This window comes from Acartia tonsa, chromosome 5, assembly GCF_053477335.1.
Source record: "Acartia tonsa isolate MP-2025a chromosome 5, ASM5347733v1, whole genome shotgun sequence".
NCBI classification, from domain to species: Eukaryota; Metazoa; Arthropoda; class Copepoda; order Calanoida; family Acartiidae; genus Acartia; species Acartia tonsa.
Genome location: NC_137264.1, coordinates 4,362,415 through 4,384,902, shown reverse-complemented (window position 1 = coordinate 4,384,902; position 22,488 = coordinate 4,362,415). Strand labels below are relative to the sequence as shown.

The following is a 22,488-nucleotide window of genomic DNA, read 5'->3' as shown; positions in this document are numbered from 1 at the left end:
ATACAGTAGCGTCGCTAATAAACAAGCAGATAATTTGCAAATTTAGAAGGACACTTTTGGTGTAATGTCCTCTAAAATATATTGATTAATGCCTGAAGAAGGATGCCACTATTGGTGACAGGAATGATATATTTTCCAAAGAAATTTTTTTCTACCCTGGATGGCCTCATCGAAAAACTGGGTGAGCTTATTGGCAGAAAAGGTCTTAACTTCAATCAGTTCAGCAAGATATGGTAAAAGTAGTACGTTAACTAGTAGAGGAAGGTCCCTGCACCTTCTTCCCCCGGAAATTAGCCTAAAACCACCACTGAAACAGCACTTACTAATCTGTTTAACAGTTACTTAGTACTTACATCTACTTGGACAGACAGACATCGTAATACTTCGTGTTATAGATAAGCATTTCTAAAATCGTAAGATACATTACATATAAATATTTATTAGTTTTTGTACATATGGGATAAAATATATCATAAAATGATATTCATAATATAAGTATACTATTTTCATATTTAATTTCAGGTACTAAATTATAGGGGTGCATTCACCTCCGCATTTTCGCAAAAAGACACAATTGAAGTTTATGCTATTGTTGTTATTTGTGATTCTGAAAATTTATTAATCCTATAACATAAAAAAGTAAAATTATTTTGTCTGTAGCTTAAAATTTCGCTAACCGTTGGACCTTTATGTTTCTTCGTTACAGTAAAGCTTCGTATAGGTCCAGGGGAGGATTATAACTATTTTTGGGGAGGGTTCTATCATAATAAGAGACAACACCTCTAGAAATATTCCTACCCCCCACAATGTTTTTATTTTATTTTCTGCTAAAAACTAAAATTTAGAGTGAAGAGTCGAACTACAACCCACCCTCCTTCCCTAGAGGCTTCCAAGAGCGTAGTTGCTAGTCTATATGTAGGGAAAAGGATGCATAGTCATTCATTACTTACTTAGATAATAATACTTGTTTCACTCCAGTCCTGTAAACAATTTAAACACATAAAATTAAGAAGAGAAAAAAGTATTGATTATGGAGAAGCAATGCTTTCATTAGTGCAGATATTGAATGACGTCAGAGATGTGGGACTAAGATTCTGGTAAATAATTCAAAGTGGAATATTTCTACCAACTCACTACTCTTATTTTTTTCCCTTAGAAAACTGCATAACTTTCTTGATTATACAATTACTGTAGGAATCTTGATGCAAAATTGGAAAATATTTACAAAAATCTAACTTGCCTGAATTGAATCACAGCAATTTTAAATAAATTTTACCTATAGATGCTTTATCTTAAAACCCAGAAAGGCCCATTTCTAAAGGTTTTTTTAGGTTTTATTAACTGCAAGCATTTAAGATTGGATTAAAACAAATTATAATCGCTTAATATATATGTTTAAATATTCCTGTTGTCCATTGAAACTCTCCTCCAGCACATCATCATTAGCAGTATTTTCATCAACTTGAGCAGCATGATCAGTAGTTACATAGGTACAGTCGTGGTTAGCTGGTGAATCTATTTCAGTGGAATATTCAAGATTTCTCAGATTAGAATCAAGGAGGACAACATTCATAAAAGTAAAGCCCTACAAATTAGACATATGACCATCCAATCATGCAAAAATATAGATTATAGAAAGTTATAGACAGACAAACTGACTCTAATTGTAGCAAAAAGTGTATGAAAAAAAATACTTGTTCCTGTCGTTCCCAGGTCTAATTCCATTTCAAAGTGTGGGTCTTGGTCAACATAACTACTTTGATCATCCTTAAATATTTATTTTATATTTACCAAAAATGGGTGCAAAGATTTTATTCCATTGATTGCAAAGAGTTTATATGTAAATTGGTTATAGTCACAGACGTTAAAGTGTGGAGATAAAAGGGTATTTACCCATAAAATTAGATGAATTCCTCAAACCTTTGAAATCCCTTATTTTACCCTTTCAAAACAAAAAGCTTGGATGTCGCTGATTATAAGTGATCTGCCTATAATAGTCAATTCACTAATTCAATAGCAATATTATGAATTATATACCTCATTTCTCTGCTCAGGGTGATGAAAATCTACATTTACATATGTTGCTTCTTGTTGGGGGTGTAGGGAGTAAGGGGGAGGTGGACTGCGGCTACAGCTACTAAAAATGATACAAAAAGCTTAGAATTTATGTAAGGAAGATACAATGAGTATGACTTAAAGTTTAATACTACTTTTATATGAAAAATAATAATACAATATTTGTAAACATAGTGTAATTAATTATAAAAAAAACAGAAGGCTATTTAAAGAATAAACATGATTAAAGTGATAGTATAAAAATCAAGAAAAAGGATCAAACACAACCAATGAAATATTATAGAGTAGCTTATATTGATAAAGACTGTGAAATTACCTTGCCATGTTAAGATAATTCCTTCTGTAATGGTCATTGTAAAATGTAACCCCTTCTGCTAAACAATCTCTGGCTAAAAATACAACAAAACACAATTTTCTGTATAAACTAATCATCATTAAAACATTTTAGGTAAGTTTTTTTTGTAAATGTTACAAAATATGGGACACCTGCAAGTCTAAAATGCGGCAGAACAGGTTTTTCTAGAAGATTCCACAAAGGTCTTGAAGAATTATGAACATGATAAGTCCTAAACAAATATTAAATGATCAGAGCAAAATTTATATACAAAATGCATTGAAAACCGCCGTTTCCCGCCAATTTTTTTTGCCTTTTCTCGCCATAATTTTAATAATCTGAGATAAACTTTTTTTCTCATAAAAATTCTGCTTATATTTTTACTTGACACTTGTAAGATTTTACACTTGCAATTTCTTTTAAATGTTTGAAATATTATAAGTGTCACGTAAAAATATAAAGGGAAATTTTTATGAGAAAAAAAGTTTATCTCAGATGATTGAGAACTGTCTAATTTGGCGAAAAAAGGCAAAAAAATCAGCGGGAAACTGCGGTTTTCGGTGGTAGCGGCAGTTCCGCCGCCGTTTCTTCACAGTTCCATATTGTTCACCACATAAGCAACTGCTGTGCAGAATTTTAGAGCTGTAACTCTTTTATGGGCTGAGATCAGGCACGTTTTACTTTTGGTTTCAAAAAGTGGCACATCCGCCTCCACCCTTTGAAATTAAATTTAAATTGCAATCATTGTATAAACTGTAGAAACATATTGTTCTCCACAAAACAACTGCTGTGCAGAATTTTAGAGTTATAAATCTTTTATGGGCTGAGATCATGCACGTTTTACTTTTGGTTTCAAAAAGTGGCACCTCCGCCTTCCCCCTTTCAATGCTATCTCAATATATCTCAGATTTATAAAATATTTTTTTTGTTATTTATAAATGATATTATTTTGAATCTTTAGAACAGAATAGGATGAAAATAAAGATGGAATATTTCAAACTTACAAATTCATTGGTTATTTTCTTTATAAAATAAACTGTTTAACCAATACAAGCAAGGGTAAGGCCCCGGCCTTTATTGGAGATGCGATCCCCAATTTTCAAATTCTTTGAACGTACGAATAAGACTTTTACAGAAATGCTTCGCATCCAGACTATCTACCTATGTTTGATATAAAGTTAACACTATATAAGAGTAGAATCTAAATATTTGATTGACGTGCCCCAGTAATTATCAAGTAAAACTCAGGCACGAGACACAATTACTTTAGCTAGGCCCAAGGCATTATTTATATCCTTTTATGCATTCATAGGCCTATCTTTACCAATATAATACTATATATGGGTAATGCTAGCCTAATCATGGTAAATTGTATGTGAGACATTAATATTATATGTTTATTAAAGACATTATGTTTATTGTTAAAGTAATCATGTAACCATTTAGTACAAGTATGTATGCCTACAACCATGCCTGATTTACGTCACAAGTTAACATACAGACATTTAATTAAACAGACAAACACTTAGATCCTTATTATAAGTTGATGTTATAGCATGCACCTCTTAAAATAAGTTAGTTATTTATTGACTCTCCTACCATCAAGTTCTTCTGGCTTTAAAAGGTAATGACTTAGTTGTTTGGCATGCATTGTAGTTTAAATTTAGGACCCTCAGTACTTAGCATGAATTGGGCTTAGGCCTTATGTTAGAATTCTAACACTTAGCACAATTCAATGCTTGGGACTTAGGGCACTTTTCTGTCCTACACTACTTATGATTTTAACACTTATCCTGTAAATATTTTAATACCAAACTTATTCACTTGTAATGTAAATACACTTTATAAAAACATTTTCCTTCCTTAATACTTAATATACTTATATAATTCTGATCGAATATCAAAACCAACCATTTATTCTTAGATTAAAGCAATATAATACTTCGCATGGGTCTTTTGTTGAGCTACCACCAGCTCAACCAAATTCGTATTATACTTGTGGGAATAGAGGGATAAGCATTCTAAATAGACGAACCGACGATGAGAATGTCTATGTGTATTGCAGTAAAAATAGGTTTTTAGTAGTACTCATAGAAGAGCGGTCTCCATACCATAATTTTGGACAAACGCCCCATTCGCACTACCATTATTAAAACATATACAGTCATTTTACTTTACAACAAAAATGGATAAAATCATAATTCTAGATTCGTAATCAAAAGCTAAAGCAAACATCAATTTCATCTTGTAGTAAAAAAATGTATCTAAAACTTTTTTGAGTATGAAAGCTAAGAAGCTGAACTAGTTAAATACCAGTCATGAAACATACTAAATACCATTCATGAAATTACTACTTTTTATTTAAAATTCACTGAACTATCCCCTTCATGTGTCAAGAATGTTCTAAAATCTTAAAAGAACCCAAGAGTATAATTCAATTTCTCCCTTAGCTCTGATATCTTATCTGATATTTGCTATTTTAATTGGTAACAAACATTGATCTGTTTTATTTGCACACCCACCCAACTATCCAACGCCTCATGGGAGAAGGAAAAAGTTCAATTTATTTTGGTAAAGTTAATGGAAGAATTATTTTTCAGGGTTTCCAGCCCTTGGTTTATAAATAACCTTTGCAATAGGTTGTGTAAGTGTTGGATCAGTATTTCAGAATTGAAATTGAAATGCTTTAATAAAGATAAAAGCATTGAAAAAAAACATTTATTCATTATCTAAAGCTAAAGCGGTTTAAGAAAATTACTTATACCTATTTACAAAGCTGATCGTCTCTAATCATAAAATATAATTTTCTTAGCTGCTATTAAAGATAATATACTGTAGAATATTCCCCAGACCAATGATATTCCACTCTGTGTAACTTCCTTCCGTCATCTCAACTATTTGTTTTAAAGAAAGTTTGTCTCATTTCCTGGAATAAAATTGGTGTGAAAAGCATTAATTCAAGTATATGGGCCAACTTTTTACATTTATATCAACTTATCTTGGAAAAGGGTGAAAGTAAAAAATACAAACAAATAAAGTTTTTTTTTTAACGGGGAGGGGGATGTGGAAATTTTGCTGTTTTAAACCCGTCCCCCTAATCATTACCAACATTCCCTTTATGACTTTGTACCCTTTCCCAAAGAAAAAGAGTATCTTCGCTCCTAAAAATCGGTTAATCAAAAGATCTTTTAATTGGGTTTAGGAATTTACAGGTTTTTTTTCGTGTTACTTTCACTCACAGATATACAAATCTTTTGTCTTAGATGTTTTAATCAATTTAAACCATATTATGTTTTGATACATATTTTCCTAGGGTTTCCTTTCCAAAAAAAGCGGTATCAAATTAGTATTATTGGTAAAACCATTTACAAAAATAGTTTAAACACGTTTTTTTCTTTATTTATTAGTACTTAATGACTTTGTAATATTGGTATTCTTAGTTATCTTAACCAACTAACTCTTCATCTTTTAATAGTACAAAAATTACAAGTTTTCCTTTAACAATTTTAAAGATTTCTACATGTCTTTAATTAACCGTTTAATTTAGAAAAAAATCCTAAAACAGGAATAATCTAAAATGCTCTAGGCCACTTGAAAAGACCAGAGACAAGTATTTGTATAACAAAAAGGATGACAACATCCATAAAAGCGAAGCACTGAAACGGTAGGACAAACGGACATTAACACTTGTATAGTATCTGAACTAGAAAATCGGAACATAAATGTATAAATGTCGAATCAAAATTGTAAGTAAATTTGTTGAAAAACTGCTTAAAAACAGGATAATGCTTATGGACATACTTACATTTTGGACTTGATTATAGAGTTGCTTCGCTTATAATATTGTTCTTTGTTGTCCCAGGAATCAATATACCAAAAATCAGATCAAACGGATAAATAGAACACTTGAAATTTTGTTGTTAAAAAAGTAAAAAAATCAACATGTTTAAAATGGACGTACGGACATTCTGGTAATGATTATAGAGTTGCTACGCTTTCTAAATCGTACCCAACTACTACAGGAATCATCATGCAAAGTTTGAAATCGATAGGACAATTCTAACATGCCTAAGTTAACGAATAAAAGCTATCTATCTCGGACGGACGGACGTACGGACCGACCCTAATTATAGAAAAGCTTCGCTTTTAAAAATGACATGAGAGGCAAAGTTTGAGGCATTTAAAAGTTTTTTTTAGTGGGGGGGGGGATTGAATATCTGCGATTTCTCTATCCCTGTTTTCTTAATTTGAAATCTTAGTTTTCCCTGTCCCTTCTTGAAAACACCTTATCCACTTTAAAGCTAGATTTAAAAAAAATGTTATTTAAAATTCTGTATTTGTTTTAATCAAAGCAAATTAATCAGATAAACAAGGATGAATAAACCCATGAAAATAAAAATGTATTATGGCAATAGAGGAAAAATAATAAAATAAATAAGCTGCATTCTTCATATTTATCCTTTTATTAAAGTAACGGGATGTTTATTAGTTTGATGGATCTTGCTAATCGCGGAGCAGATTTGGTTCTCATTTACAAAAAAGCTTCCTATTGGTCCAGGGAAGGTTTACTACTATTTTTGGAAGTGTACCTACACCCTCATAGAAAAATCGCGAATGAAACGCACCCCTCTTCCCCCCAAAAAATATTTTTACTTTTAATAAAAATGTAAAGTAGACCCCCTTCTTCCCTCAAGTGCCCCTAGAAACCTTTTGTAGGGGCTGCTAGTTTAAGTATAAGTTAATATTATCCATTAGTAATCTACCCCCTTGTACTAAAATGTTGGACTTGTTTCTTATAAAGAAAATTAAATATTTATAAAATAGGTCATTAATGTATACTATACATTGCTACATTTATTTTACTCTTTTCTTTCTCTATAAAATAATGCAGTATCAATAAAAATGGTACTTTGATAGAACAGAGTTTCATAGAAAGTACCTATGAAATTAAAAACCTTATTTAATAAAAATGAATGTAGAATAGGCAATGCATACTTTTTATAACACAAAAGAGGAATAGATTTAACTCTGACATTTGAATGATAAATTGATTCCATTCTTTATAATTTGAGTTATCATGCGTTTTGTGTCTCGATTGCAATTTTATAAGCATTTGAGCATATGAGCATATGAGAAAATCATTTGACGCCTTGTCAAAATACCTAGAACAATTCACCCTTTTTACCCCGATTTAATGATCTATTATATAAAATCTATGGAAACACTTTGAAACATTTCTGTATTGCACAAAATCAAATTCAATACTTCAAAGAAGCTTTGTAATCCAGAGACAACAGATAACTTAACCAGCCTTCAGATTGTTTTTTTTATGTAATTTATTTTTAAACTATCCTTAACTATTTATAAAATTTCCCAATGTTCCAAGAAAAACTGAAAATTCTAGGACTATTAATTAATAGAATATCCCAATATACCCAGATAGATTAATTATACATACAATCTATGTATGAAATAAACCAATATTCCCAGATAGATTGACCAATGACCATCCTATTAATCTATTTATAAAATATCCCTATAATCCTGGATAGATGGAATATCCTAGAGTAATCTATTTGTAAAATATTCCTTTACATTTCTGCACATTGTAACAATAAGTGTTGCAACAATCTTGCTAGGTAAGTATTCTAAATGATTAATTGGAAAGCTAATTAACTGTTAAGTGAAAATTTAAACTTTGTGGTGCAAGTTTGAGTTTGGATTACCACATGCTTTTGTAATGTCAGTCTAGATTACCAAAAATCAATAACCTTTCCAAATTTTAATATTCATTTTTGCTATTTGATAAATAAGATATTATTGCAAATCAAAAGCCAAAATCAAATCAAACGAGAAAAGCCAGATCAATCTAAGTACTAAAATTTGTGTATTTTATGTTTCAAAGAGGACTATCCACGAACAAGAGCAAGTGATTCTAAGCACCTTCCAGCATTGATAATAGGCATTTTATAGTGAATATACTAGGTTTATGTTTATTATTTGGTTTATCAACTAAACGACCAAGCTAATATTGCTTGATTCACTTCTACAAGAGATGCGATTGATAATGAAGATTTTTTTCTTTGAAATATATTTCGTTATGAAGCAGCAGTAGTTACTAATTTATAAATGTTATGGAAGAGATATATTTATAACTGTTAAAAGTATCAACTAAAAAGTTAGGTTTCACCATGGTTTTATATGAAAAAAACTTTGAAATGTTAAGCATAGTTTGGTGCACATTCATCAAATGTTTTAATGAGTTCAAACTGTTGTTTAAAAGCTTTGACACAAAAGTATATCATTTTGATTACAAATGTAAGTTTAGAAAAGGGTTGGTAGCTTGTAACATTTTAAACAGTTTAATTAATATACTATTGCAATTTACAGCATTTGATGCTTTTATTTTATTTTGTCCTTTGAACTCAACAAAGCAGTTGATGATATTGTATCTAAAAATGCTTTACATTTTAAAGTTTTTTTTTCATATAAAACCATGGTGGTGCATAACTTTTTAGTCGATAAACCAAATATTTAACATAAACCTAGTATATTCACTAAAAAATACTATGGATCAATGTAGGAAGGTGCTTAAAATCACGTGCTCATGTTCGTGGATAGTCCTCTTTATGATGTTTTGTAACTTAAATTTAATTGATTAAGACATATTATTTAAAGCATCTCTGAAAATTAAATTACAAAGTCTAGAGTTTAGCTGGGGAAAAACAAACAGACATACACACATCTAGCTACTATAAAAAAGTTGATCATCATAAAGAAACACTATTTTCTAAATGAATGTATCAATAATGTTAACAATTCGGCCAATACAATACATTATCCTTTTCAAATACCCATAACTAAAATATAGCAAATTGACAGGTTGAAGTAGTAAAGCTTAGTAGGTAATAATAACAAATACAGACTGACGGACAAAGTGTTTTTTTTTTAGAGTAGATGAATATTAACGTAAGAAGTTCTAAGATTACGTAATTTAAATGTCTTCAATAAGTAATGTTTATGTATGTTAACCTATATAAATTACAATCCTTTCAATAAGTAATAGATTGATTTTAAATTTCAAATATTAACCTTCTTATATTGAAGCAAATAATAATTTAGAAGGACAACTATAGTCTACTTTAATAAACACAAAAAAATATCAAAATCATAATAAAGTGCTTTCAAAATAAAAAATGTATCTACCTACAGGTTTTAAAATACCTCTTTTAAGCAAAAAAAAATATTAAAATCTGAATATTTACCTTCCCATGGTTTCAATGACCGCTTTGCCAGCCGATATTGCTTTGCAGGCACAGTTGTACTGAAATAATTATTAAGTTACAGAAAAGCTGCGCTCTACTGAAAATCTAACTAAATTTTGATAGCAAGGTTGCGTGATTACAGAATTAAAAGGTTACATGACAAATTATATTAACCCAAATAGTTATAAAATCTCTAAATAGATTCATGTTTTTAAAGAAAGTTTGTCTTAATTGATTTCAAAACTTAAATATAATAGAGATCTTTAAATAGATTTAAGCTTTAAAAGAAAGTTTGTCTTAATTGATTTCAAAATTAAAATATAATAGAAATTGAAGAGAAAGGAAACAATAATTAATATACCTTTTCAGTTACTAAACTTCTACAATAATTTCTTGATTCGTTGGGAACCTGTCCATGCAAACTTACTATTTCCCTGAAAAAAAATATTTGGTTCTACTGCAGTTCACAGTAAAATATTGCTGGTAACGAATATTGCCAAAAATCTATGAATTTTAAAGGCTGCTAGCTGCCAAACGGCTGAACGAACAGATCATACCCGCACACCATTTTAAGCGGTATAAGAAGGCCTACAAATAATCTGGAATAGCCAAGATCCAATGATGCACAGGGAAAGCTTGAAAGAAGAAAAAACTCGTAAAATAGGCCTTTTTTGCAATGCGAGATAATTATGCATTATTGATTTATGGCTATTCTAGATTATTTGTAGGCCTTCTTATGCCGCTTAAAACAGTGTGCGGGCATGATTTGTACGTTCAGCCGTTTGGCAGCTAGCAGCATTTTAAAATTCATAATTTTTTGGCAATATTTTACCGTGAACTGCAGTAGATTCAAATATTTATTTGACACCTTGTGTATAACTGAGTTAGAGGAAGATATGTCAGGTTTGCATCTGAACCATATTATTTGTTTGCAAGTTTTAATTAGATGTAGGGGAATGGCTTGACCTATAAAAATCGTAATGTCTGGTGATATTGACATAAGGTTTATGCAATCAAAGTTCTCATTGAACTATATATGTATCCATTCAAATTAGTTGTTTAGGTCCTGAGGGGTTTTAAAAAACCCCACTAGGTTACACATACCCTTAATAAAACATTGGGCCTGTTGAATTTTTTTTCCAGAGCTTGATCTAAAAACTTTATCTAACCAAACTATTTGACACATTCAGGGAAAAGAGGTGATAAAGTTAAGAATTTAGGGCAAAACTTTACCACTTTTTATCCTAGTAAATTCCAGGATCACATTCCAGAATATCCAATTCTTTTTAACATGGATTTATACATGCTTTTAACCTTTCTGGGATTTATGAAAAAGTAAATTGTTAACAAAATCTTTCTCTTTGCAAAAGTACTGTGACCTATCGCAATTAAATTATATTATGAGGAATTTATCTGTAAGTGGCTGTTAATGAGCCAAGCCATTACCCATATTCTTAAATTCAAGTTTTAACATCTTTGGCTCTTACATTGACATATGTCAAAGCCAAGATATGAATCGATCACTTATTAGACATATGGCTATTGCGAATAAATTGTGAATTACATTACCGTATAGGTACTCATATTCATGTTCTTTGAGCAAGTGTTTCTAGAACATCTATCTCTTAGAAAGTTGACCGCTAAATATAATTGACTAACCCTTGGTGAAGAGAATTCAAAGAACTTTGTGTAGTGGCAGCAGTAGTAGTAGTAACTGTGTGACTGGTAATACGGGTCTGAGAACAGATAGATTCCATACAATATTGTCAAGTAGACAAGTATCAAATGCTATTCGAAAGTCATGAAAAAAAAGAATATGCTCATTTCAATCTTTATATGAAGTTGATTGCTGTAAGTCTGTGTTAATGGGGTAAAATCTTCGACGCTTTCTTTTCCACAATAATTGTGAGGTAAGGATTAAAAAAAAAAAATTTAATTATTGCAAAATATTCTATTCATTAGGAGTCCACTTTTCCTAGTTTGCTAAATTGTATGAATTCCTGTTGATAAGAACTGTGAACCCCTTCTCTGATGTTGTGTGTCCTTTTACAACAAGCTGATAAGTCCTCTTAGAAAAGCACAAGAAAATTTACCTTTTTATACTTATTTCGTATAATCCCGTACTTTCAGTAATGTAGAGATAGGTAAATGATAAGATAATCAAATTATCCAATTAACTAAAAATTTTTTACCTAAAACCCTGCAGGATACAACCCTATTGAATTAACCTAAATACTTTACCTAAACCAGCCAGACTTTAAAAAATTGGTAATAAATAAAGGTTATTGTTACCTTCTTTGGAAAGAAGTATTTTTTTTTGGTTTTTATAAATACAAAACTAGAAAAGAGCCATTAGAAAGGGGCAAATTTTTTTATGACTGAAAATATACTTTTATTTACTCTAAAAATATAATCTTAAAGGTACAGCAACTTTTGGAATTAAAGTTGCAAAAAAATTAACAAAAAATGTTAAGACCAACACTATATAAATTACTTATTTTTAATCCTTTTTATAAGAAACTGAGAAACTAGCCTTTTCAATTAAGAATTCTGAAAAACAGGACAATCTTCGCCATTTTCTTTCATTAAAATTTTAACATGCAACCAAAGACAGAATTTTACATACAAACCACAAACCTAAAGCTTATATGTAGAGTAGCTTTACAACAACTTAAAAAGAAATTTTGTTGTGCTTTTCCTATTTTACGTTGGGGAGAGGTTAAAAGCTTAACCAAACTTTGTCTCTTTTTCCTCACACCGTTTACCTCTAAAACACAATGTTTGATATAATTTTAGAATATAAAGGAAAAACTATAAATAATGTTTTAAAAAGATTCTTTTTGATATTTTAAGTGCAAATGATAAGCTTGGTAAACATTTTTCATATGTGAAATTATCTCTTTTCAAAAGTGTAAAACCTGATCCTTGCAACGTCTCAGATTGGTCTATGTTTTGTTCTTCAAAACCTCTTCCCTGAATTTATTTTTAAATCTTAACCTATTTGTATTGAAATAGTAATAACAAATAGTACAAAAGGGATAGTTGCAAGAAGTGCATTTAAACTTGAATTTAGTGAACTGCATATTTTTTATGTTCTATTGTTTAAACTACATCTATAGGACCTATATTTGAAAGAATTTAAATTTTCTGCCAGGTATTTTAAAAAATATCAAGACTTGAAAATCAAATCTTTTAGATATATGCAACATAAATGACTGTCTTGTTTTCACAAAAACAGCATGATGACTATTTTGGTGGTACCTAATTGCTATTTATTGTAATACAAAATTTTATATGTTATATTGTATTTTTGAAACTTATGCTTTTCAATAAAACTTGTCAAATGCAGTTCATGCAACTATCCCTTTGTTCATTGATTTCTGCAAGATATGGAAATGTATCCTATTATATGAAGTAGTAAGAGTTTTTTGTTTGAAGCTTAGATCCTAATAACTTCTAAACTGAAAGGGTTCTCTATTTTAGGTAAGCTTCACATAGGTCCCATATTTGCTTTAGGTCACTTTACTTTATATTTAAGTCTTGGGACGGTTTTAAGCTATTTTTTAGCCCCTTTCTGCCCCATTGAATACAGAGCCCTTAGATGCTAGGGGCGCAACCGCTAGTTAGAAAATAAAAAATATCTTTAGTACATCTTAAATAAACCAACCACCAGAGCCCTACAGAGTAGCTTATCTGCAAGAACCTGTTCAGTCATTTCATAGCTTTTTTCATAGTCAGCTTGGAAGGGTAATTTGGAAACCAAAAACGGCAGGCAAACCAGAAACAACTAGATAATAATCAAATTAATGAGAAAGGTGTATTAAATATTAAAATTGTTTTTTAAAGCAATGCATACGATATTAAAAAAGTATTTAAAAGTTTTTTCAATTACTAATTTTTTAATTTATATATGAATGTAAGTTGCACCTGAACTGGAACTGAAAGTAGATACAAAGAGACAATCCAGGGTCCCCAGGTTGCATAAAATTCGTGCACATATCTACACAAATAGTTGGTCAAATATCTGTACCAGGAAATATACACATTTCAACAAATTATCAGAAAAATAGAATCAAGGATTTCAATCAAACATAAAATTCAGGATTATTCTCGAAGTTTAATTTTAAAGCAAATTTCTTTGTATTTTGGAATTAAACAATGGCAAATCATTATTTTCATAAATTTTAAAAATATTTTATAAGAAATCAAACTAAAATTAGACACTAGCTAATATCTGCTGCAGTCATAGTTAAAAAGATTAAGTTAATGGTAATTACTTAAACCATAATGTATTCTTTTCTTCTTTGCTTCAAACTTGACAAGAATTTACAAAAATAAAACAAAAAATTCCAAAATTTAACAAAAATCTATAAAAAAAACTACCTTAGGTCTTTATAATGTTGAGAATGAAGAAGAACAATTTTGTCCCAAGGAAGAGATGAAAATATTGTCTTAACTCTCAGAACTGCTAAAGCTATGCCTATCTAGATATCAATCAATTGCTAACAAAAGTTAGAATTCTATTTAAATTATGTAATAAATATTAATTAATCATTATCATAAAATTTACCTCCCAAACAACCATAATTACTGTATGAGGAAGGGATACTACAACAGTACAAATATCACAAGTTCCTCCAAATCTTAAACATAAATCGAATCAAAGCAAGCTTTTAATGTACATCCTTGTTCTTGTACAGTTTATGTGCATTTTAAAATACAAAGTGTAATATAACTTTAAACTTAACAAGATTAAGTTTTGGTAAAGATGACAGCATATGAAGTTTATCATAATGAGTTTAAGTCAACATCTAAAATATTATTAGCAATTTTGGAGCATGAAAAAGGGAGTGGGCAGAAATGACACTTTTTGAAACTAAAACTAAAAGTTACAGCTCCTAGATTTGTCAGGGCAGTTGTCTTAAAGGGGTAGGTACAATATGGAACTGTGAAGAAACGGCAGCAGAACCGCTGCTCCCACCGAAAACCGCCGATATTTTTTTTGCCGTTTCTCGCAAAATTAAACAATTTTGAATCATCTGAGACAAACTTTTTCTCCTTTGACTTTAATTTTGGTTTCAAAAAGTGTCACTTTCGCCCCCTCCCTTTTATAATACGGAAATTTTTAAATATCTATTTATTGTGGTTTAGTATAAGGGGGGGGGGGGGGGGTAATGCAACCATCTCGTAATCAATGAGTAAATGGCACTTCGAATTCGAATTTCGATATGAAATTTTGCATGAGTAATCCTTGGTAGGTCTATTTTCCCTAAATCGAACAAGAAGTTGGAAAAGTAACGGCTGGCGGCTCAGCCATTTAGCCGTTTTTTGCCTATTTTTAGGGCAAATTCATCATTAATTACGTAGGAATCAACTTTTTAATACTTTATTTTGGTTTAATTCATGTTAAAGCAATAGCAATAACCGTTTTTTAAATTTCTAGTACCAATAGCTACCGGCTAGAAGCATTTGATAACGTTTTTGAGTGGCAAAGATTTTTATGTGGAGATATGTTTTGTGACTAGGTAATTTGCTATGAAAATAGTCCAAAAATGGCAAAACGGCTGGGCCCCCAGCCGTTAGCCTTTACTTTTCCAACTTTTTGTTCGATTACATTGTACATGGCAATGCAAATAAAATAGTTTGATCAATCATCCAGGTCTTCATCCCCTCAATGAAAATAACATTCTACTTTTTTTATAGCCCACCTGCAAGATATTACAAATCCATAGATGACCCAGTAGAGGAACAGATTGAATGCTGTTAGATATAACAACTGATCCAGATGTCCATGAACACTCTAAAAGTAGCAGAATTGTATAAGATTATTTAAAACATTTCTTTCTTTATTACATATGTAGAAGATTTATTTCAAAGTATGTTAAATTTCTTTTGAGTACAAAAACTTTGAATAAGAAGTTTTTAAAAAGTTTCTAATTTTCCAACTTGAAATGGAGATTAGTTTTAATTTGGTGTAGACAAGAGAAAGTGGAAGCATATTTTAATTTTCTTACGCTGTCTTTTAATTTTTCTTCAAATTGTATTCCTCGAAAATTTTGATAAAGTGTCTTACTGCAACAATTTTCTGCGATGATGGGGATAGAACAGGTAGATATTCCATAGCAGACAAAATACTTCTGTCAGGCCTGTCTGAGTTGGCTAACTGATACAAAAAATATTTCAAATTATACTTAGGAAAATATATGTAAGTATTGAAATTGTTTTAAAACTACCAAATGTTATAAAAGGGGTAGGTAGGTTGTGCTAAAATTCCGTAAAGGTGTGGGTTTTAAGGCTTAAAAAAAGTAGTAGAACAATAATATTTACTGAATATTTTTCACTAATATTGTTGTCTATAGTTTTTTTCAATAAGAAATACACATATTTAGTGAATATTATCGCTCTAATACTGTTTTGTAGCCTTAAAACTCACACCTTTACGGAATTTTAGCACAATCTACCTTCCCCTTTACTGTTTGGCCCTAATCTTTTCTGTTCTACTACCCATTTTTCTGAATTACCTTTAAATGATTTTTTCATGAATTTAAAAATTCAATTTAAAGTAAATCATTCAAACCTAAAAGTGTAAGCTAGCAAGGCCTGTGTGATGTAAATCTATTTGATTTATAGTCTTACACAGTTCTCCTAATGCAACTATGAAATATTACTACCATTCTTTCAAATTTTAGAATAATCCTATTTGGACACAAATGTTTAAAAAGAAAATATTCCTTTCTTAACCCCCCCCCCCCCACTCTGGACATAAACACATTTTGAAAACAAATTTAGCATAAATATACCAATATGTATATAACTTGCTTAAAATTGTAGATAGATGTTATAAAGGGTTGTAACGATAAAGAACAATGACCATTCTTATGTTTAAGTACACAATGGTAAGAAAAAGTAGAATCTAATAGGTTATCTTTGTTTATATCAACGGAAACCAAAAGCAGGGGACTCCTTATATAATTCCCAAAAGTGGGAAATCATTCAGATTTAACAATTCAGTGAGGAGTAAAGAATAGAAAATATCTCTCTCAACATTTAAATATTCAACAAGAAACTTTTGTTTTTACAATTCTGGAATAATTTTTGTCATATTATTTTTTCTTTCCCTCCACTTCATTCTTTTTACGTTCTTAAACTCACAAGAACAAGAATTTGAAAGAGTTAATATTTCTTAGTAGTGAGGTTGCTGGAATATAAAATTACTACTTGGTTAATTTATTTGTTAAACTTGACACATTTTCAAGGAGCGGTTATTGTAAAATGGTTGACAATGTTGTTCTTGTGTATAGGAATGAGAAACAACTAAGTTTTTCAATGAAAATATGACCTCTTCATCATGATAACTAATGAGCTTACTCATGAGTACATAATCCTTGCCTAGTATGGCAGATTACCTAATTTAATTAATTAAGCGGGGCTGGGCAGACGCACAAAAGCCTCAAATTGAAACCCGCTTGCGGGCATAAAAAGACATTCTGAAAAGATGGATTGTCAGTTTATGAACTGGTTTAGACATCCAGCTGAAATAAACTTTAAAGTTTTAAAATGTCTACTTCACTGAGCCTTACACGCGGCTGCCGAGCCCTACCCCTAAGCCAAAATGTATTTAACGATAAGAACTACTTTACTAATAAAATAACACTTTTTTTATAGGTATGTTAAATCTTCACCAATGCAATGAAGTAATAAATACAAGAAGGGTAAAACAATGGTTATTAGAAAATCTGCTATCCTTATACTAAAGTAACAGGATGTTTGTTTGTCTGTGTGTGTATCTGTGTGTCTGTACCGAAGGATCTCGCTAACCGCTGAACCGATTGGGTTCTCCTTAACAGGGTAGATTCTCATATGTCCCGGGAAGGTTTTTAACTATTTTGGGGGAGGGTACCACCACCCTCCCAAGAGAAATCACAATAAAATCGAAAAAAATTTAAATATTTTCGCCGCATAGTGTCGCTAGCGTAGTCGCGCTGCGTAGAAGCATGAATTTAAGAGCTGATAACATAGACAAATTATTTCTCAAATTAGATATTTAAAATAAATTGAAAACATTTAAATGCCACTAGAGGCCTCTAGCACGGCGAGTTAAATCAAAACTAATTGGATTTCTGCTATGTAAGAAATTTATCCAATAAAAATCAGGGTTGCCACATTTTGTCGTTATATTTTCCCAAAGTTTATAGTGATTTTTTACATGTAATAAAACAATTTTTGAAGTTAAATTATAGCTTAAGATAAAGAAAACTAGTTTATTTATTTATATTAATTCTTAAATTAACTGCTTTATACATAAAATTTCTCAAAAATGACGACTAAAGTTTAAGAATTTTAAAGTCTGATAATCTTTAAAATAGAGCTTTTACACTCATTATTTTGAAAATATTTAAAAGAAAATACATTTTTAAATATACCCTAGCAATTTCTTTTCATTCTGAAAACTTAAACCAACTATCTTATCACTTTTTAAAAAAGAGGGTCATTTATGTAATTATTTTCCATAAGGTATGTGTTCTTCAAGACTTTAAAACATGAATAGAACATTAAAACTTGGCATGGAAGTTGCTCTAATATGGTAAAATGTTGAACTGTGAAGAAATTTTATTGAAACCACCCCTTATATCAAATTTTCATATAAAAAATTGCCAGGGGATTGATATACCTTCCTACACCCTGTTTTGCACACTTTCGTTTTTGACCCCAACTCCCTACAAAAAGTATTGAAATTGTGAAGAAATGGCTGCAAAACTGCTGTTGCCGCCGAAAACTGTTTATCCCCCCAAAAAATTTTGCTTGTTCTTACTTAATCAGACAATTTTGTAAAACTTTAAGGCTAAACAAGTAAAATCAATGTCCTAGTTGGACCCAAGTATAACTGAGATAAGCAAGCCTAAAGTAGAAACCAATCCATTGCTTTGAGCTAAGAAGGAAGGCTGAAATTACGGGTAAGACGGTACTAACCACTACCGCACGTAGTATAGCTTGATATCTTATGGTCAGACATGGATTTACACAGTCATATTTAAAGTTTTAATTTGTGCTTTAGAAATAAGTTAAAGTGCTCTTAAAACAGAGTAATACATGGACATCCAAGCTTTTTCATTTTTTTAGGGGGGGGGGGGGGGAGGGGGTGGAAATTGTAAATTAAAACTTTGGGGGTAATCTTTATAACATAGAGGCAATGACGTCCAAGCAATTTTTTATTTGTAATTTTATTTTTATATTATTTTTTTAAATTTATCTTCATTTGAATATTAAAAAGAAGGAATCTGTAACATTAGGATTTAAAAAAACACTTAGCAAAAAATTTAAATAATTTTTTTTTTGGGGAGGGGTTGAATTTAAAAAATATATATATATTCCAAAGTCTAAGAAATGAGGACGAAACCACATGTAAAAAAATATTGAAATATTTATGAAAATATTCAAAAGTTTCAAAGTGGCAACTCTGTTCTGACAATATTCTTACGCGGCATTCACGCGTATTCCCAGTACATGTAAATGTGTACAGTTAACAACACGATTACAATTAATTCATATACAAATGTTCTGTGATAATTTGACACTAAGTGACTTTAGAACTCTATAGCATTTGTGTGATGTTTGATTTTTCATTTGAGTAAAAGTAACAGTCTAAGTTACGGTGCTAGGGGCGTAGCCGCTAGTAATGGCATATAGTACCTAACAAAAAAATGCACAATAAATCTTCCCAAGAAGAAGCAGCATAGCATAGACATTTAAAATGTTTTATTTAGAAAAGGATTATAAGTATTTCAAAGTCTATCTTGTTATACTAACCCCCCCCCCCTCAAAACAAAAAAACATATTTATTATGGAGAGGGGGGGGGGGGCAGATGTTAAAGAATAAGATTATTACCTCCCAATTATATTTAGCGTCCATCCATGCTAAATAAGAAACAAATGAAGCAGCTAAAACTGTTAGATTTAAAAACACCTGAACAAAAAATATTTTATTAAGTTAAAAATCACGAAACCTCTTTCTCTTTAATTTACATTATATAATGAGTTAGATTATATAAACGAACAAATAAAGTAAAAAATATTAATAGATGGTGTCCATTTAAAAAAATAGGCTTTTGATTATTTCAAAGGATTCATAACGTACTTAATGTATTTATATTATCAAAAAATTTAAAATGTCTTACCAGAAGCATTCGCAAGTTTACAAGTTTAATCTCTTTGTGTCTACCTAATAAATAAATAAAAAGAAACAAAATCAATAGAATAATTCTATCATGTCAAATAAATAACATGGTTCAAAAGGTTATAAGGACACTCAGTCGATAATTTCAAAGTAAATATGAATTCCAGATTATACCACATTGATACAAAAATCTCCAAGAAAGGTTTGAATTAATAGGAGAAAATAAATGTATAAAAAAAATAGGTAAGCCATTGAATATCTTTCAAATAAAATATTTTTACCAAATATTTTGATTGTTGCTGTTTCGTTATCTTCGTTAGCATTTTCAGTTCTTCCTCTTAATTAGTTTTTTTAAATTATGAAAGATACTCAAAAATTATGTCCCACTGTTGGTCGTTTGTCCACTAAAGATCATTTAAGTTTGAACAAATAAACCATACATTTAAATATATGAAAATGAAATAGCCTAAAGCTTACAGAGGACCTATGTGAATCCTAGCCAAAATAGAGAATCAGTTCAGCAGTAATTGAGATCTTAAGCTTCAGACAAAATATCTGCACTACCTTATGAAAGGTTACAACAGCTAAACTACAATTGAACAAAAAAAAATATTTTTTTTCCATTTTAACACACGTAGCCACTCAACAATAGATTCATAAAACCTGGTAGCAGGATTGTTCAGATTGTCCGTTTGTTCCCTTCTCGTATCTCTCAATCTATTTCTCCTAATGTCTCTGTAACAAATATTGATTTAAGAAACATTTTAGAAGTTAATAAATAGCAAATCCAAAAAGGGGGAGGTAGGTTGTGCTAAAATTCCGTAAAGGTGTGAGTTTTAAGGCTCAAAAACAGAAGTAGAACGATAATATTCACTAAATATGTGTTTTCCTTATTGAAAAGAACTTTAGACAACTATCTTTTTTTTGAAGTTAACATAAATTTTATCGTTTTACTACTGTTTTTAAGCCTTAAAACTCACACATTTACAGATTTTTAGCGCAACCTACTCCACCCTTTATTTCTATGGAAAAAGGTAAAAGAATAGAATACAACTTGACTGATTATTTGGGTTTGGCATTTCAGGGGAGTTCTTTACGGGTACCAGGAAAGTTAAAGACTACTTTTTAATGAAAAAGATTATGTTATCTTAATTCTATTAATGCGAGTATTCGGCCGATCAATCAGTTTATCGGTCTTCTACTTTCAGCTATAAGCTAAGACACTAGAGTCTTTCATAAGGGAAAAGGGGGTATTGGAGGGGGGGGGGGGGTTGATTGACCCACAACTTTAAAGTTTGGTTTTAACAAGAAAAGGTAAACATTCCTAGACCTATACAAAGCTCCACTGAAGAACCATATAGGTACAGCAGTAAGCGAGATCCTGTTACTTTAAAAAAAGGATGGTAGTTTTGTTTAGAATATTTGTCATTTGAATAATTAAGAAGCGACTTCATTGGACGTACGGACATGCTCTAATGATAAGTAAACTACTTATTAAAATAATGGTATCAATTTACCTTTTGCACCAAATATTCTTCATTTTTAAAGCAAACTATCTATCTATTAATACATTATTTTTAAAACCAATACCACCGCCGAAAGTTTCGTGGTGAAATTGAAAATCAAAACATCTCGGTGCGCTTTTGATTTAAAAATGCCGCTATTTTTTGTACACTTTTTGTTTTTGGTATAAGGATATTTTGAATAAAAAAAAACAAAGAAAAATATTGAAAAAATATCAATAGAACATTTGATCAGCTAAGGTTAAAGTACATGTTAATAAAACAAGGATGACAACATCCATAAAAGCCAAGCCCTGAAACGGTAGGACAAACGGACTTGTATAGTGTCAAAACTGAAAAATCAGAATATAAATGAATAAGAGTCAAAGCAAAATTGTGAGTAAATTTGTTAAAAAACTTATTGATACAGGATAATGTTTATGGACATACTTACATTTTTAGGACTTGATTATAGAGTTGATTTGCTTATAATATTGTACTTTGTTGTCCTAAGAATCAGTATACCAAAAATCAGAACAGTCGGATAATTAGATCACATAAAAATTTGTTGTTAAAAATGTAAAAAATCAACATGTTTTAAATGGACGTACGGACATTCTGGTAATGATTATAGAGTTGCTACGCTTTCTAAATCGTACTTAACTACTAGAGAAATCACCATGCAAAATTTGAAATCGATAGGACAATTCTAACATGCCTAAATTAATGAAAAAAGCTATCCATCTCAGACGTACGAACAGACGGACGGACGTACGGACCGACCCTAATTATAGGAAAGCTTCGCTTTTAAAAATTGTCAAGTTTCATAATAAAATGACAATGAAAAGGCCACTTAAATTAATCAAAATAATTTTTCCACGTAATATTTGTATGTAACTAAAGGCAGATTTTTACTAAATTAATACTAAATTGTACATTCAGAATAAATAGAAGTATTTTCATAAAATTTGCAAAATTTATGTGCAAATTTTCATGAATTTATCTTCACTTTAAGACGACATTTGTATTTCTCTCTTTTACAATCCTTATACAATATTAGATTATTTGCAAAATAGATAAGTTAGATAAAAAAAATGGTATATAAAGATTTTAATAGCTATAAGAATAAAAAAATTA

The 22,488-nt window shown here is 30.3% G+C and overlaps 2 protein-coding genes across 9 annotated transcripts in view; one reads left to right on the top strand and one right to left on the bottom strand.

Annotated features, from left to right (window-relative positions):
* LOC145318556 (uncharacterized) overlaps nucleotides 1-22,488 on the top strand; it is a 547,717-nt gene that overhangs the window by 83,984 nt on the left and 441,245 nt on the right. The gene's annotated exons all lie outside the window — the stretch shown is intronic.
* On the bottom strand, nucleotides 420-21,513 carry LOC145318558 (uncharacterized). Of its 7 annotated transcripts, none has more exons than XM_080159923.1 (24): nucleotides 21,367-21,513; nucleotides 20,513-20,584; nucleotides 20,131-20,186; nucleotides 19,851-19,894; nucleotides 19,562-19,639; nucleotides 15,749-15,838; nucleotides 15,384-15,475; nucleotides 14,246-14,318; nucleotides 14,059-14,159; nucleotides 13,603-13,675; nucleotides 13,379-13,462; nucleotides 12,594-12,648; nucleotides 12,376-12,442; nucleotides 11,679-11,745; nucleotides 11,335-11,414; nucleotides 10,037-10,109; nucleotides 9,676-9,734; nucleotides 2,563-2,642; nucleotides 2,393-2,465; nucleotides 2,038-2,137; nucleotides 1,695-1,767; nucleotides 1,410-1,515; nucleotides 951-984; nucleotides 420-624 (listed from the first exon to the last, which is right to left on the bottom strand). In XM_080159923.1, the coding sequence occupies exons 1-23, from the start codon at nucleotides 21,387-21,389 to the stop codon at nucleotides 951-953; spliced, it is 1,653 nt and encodes a 550-aa protein (XP_080016049.1). In that variant the 5' UTR covers nucleotides 21,390-21,513; the 3' UTR covers nucleotides 420-624. The 7 variants fall into 7 exon arrangements, with proteins under 7 accessions (XP_080016049.1, XP_080016048.1, XP_080016050.1 ...); XM_080159922.1 differs by having other exon boundaries at nucleotides 420-607; XM_080159924.1 differs by having other exon boundaries at nucleotides 420-586.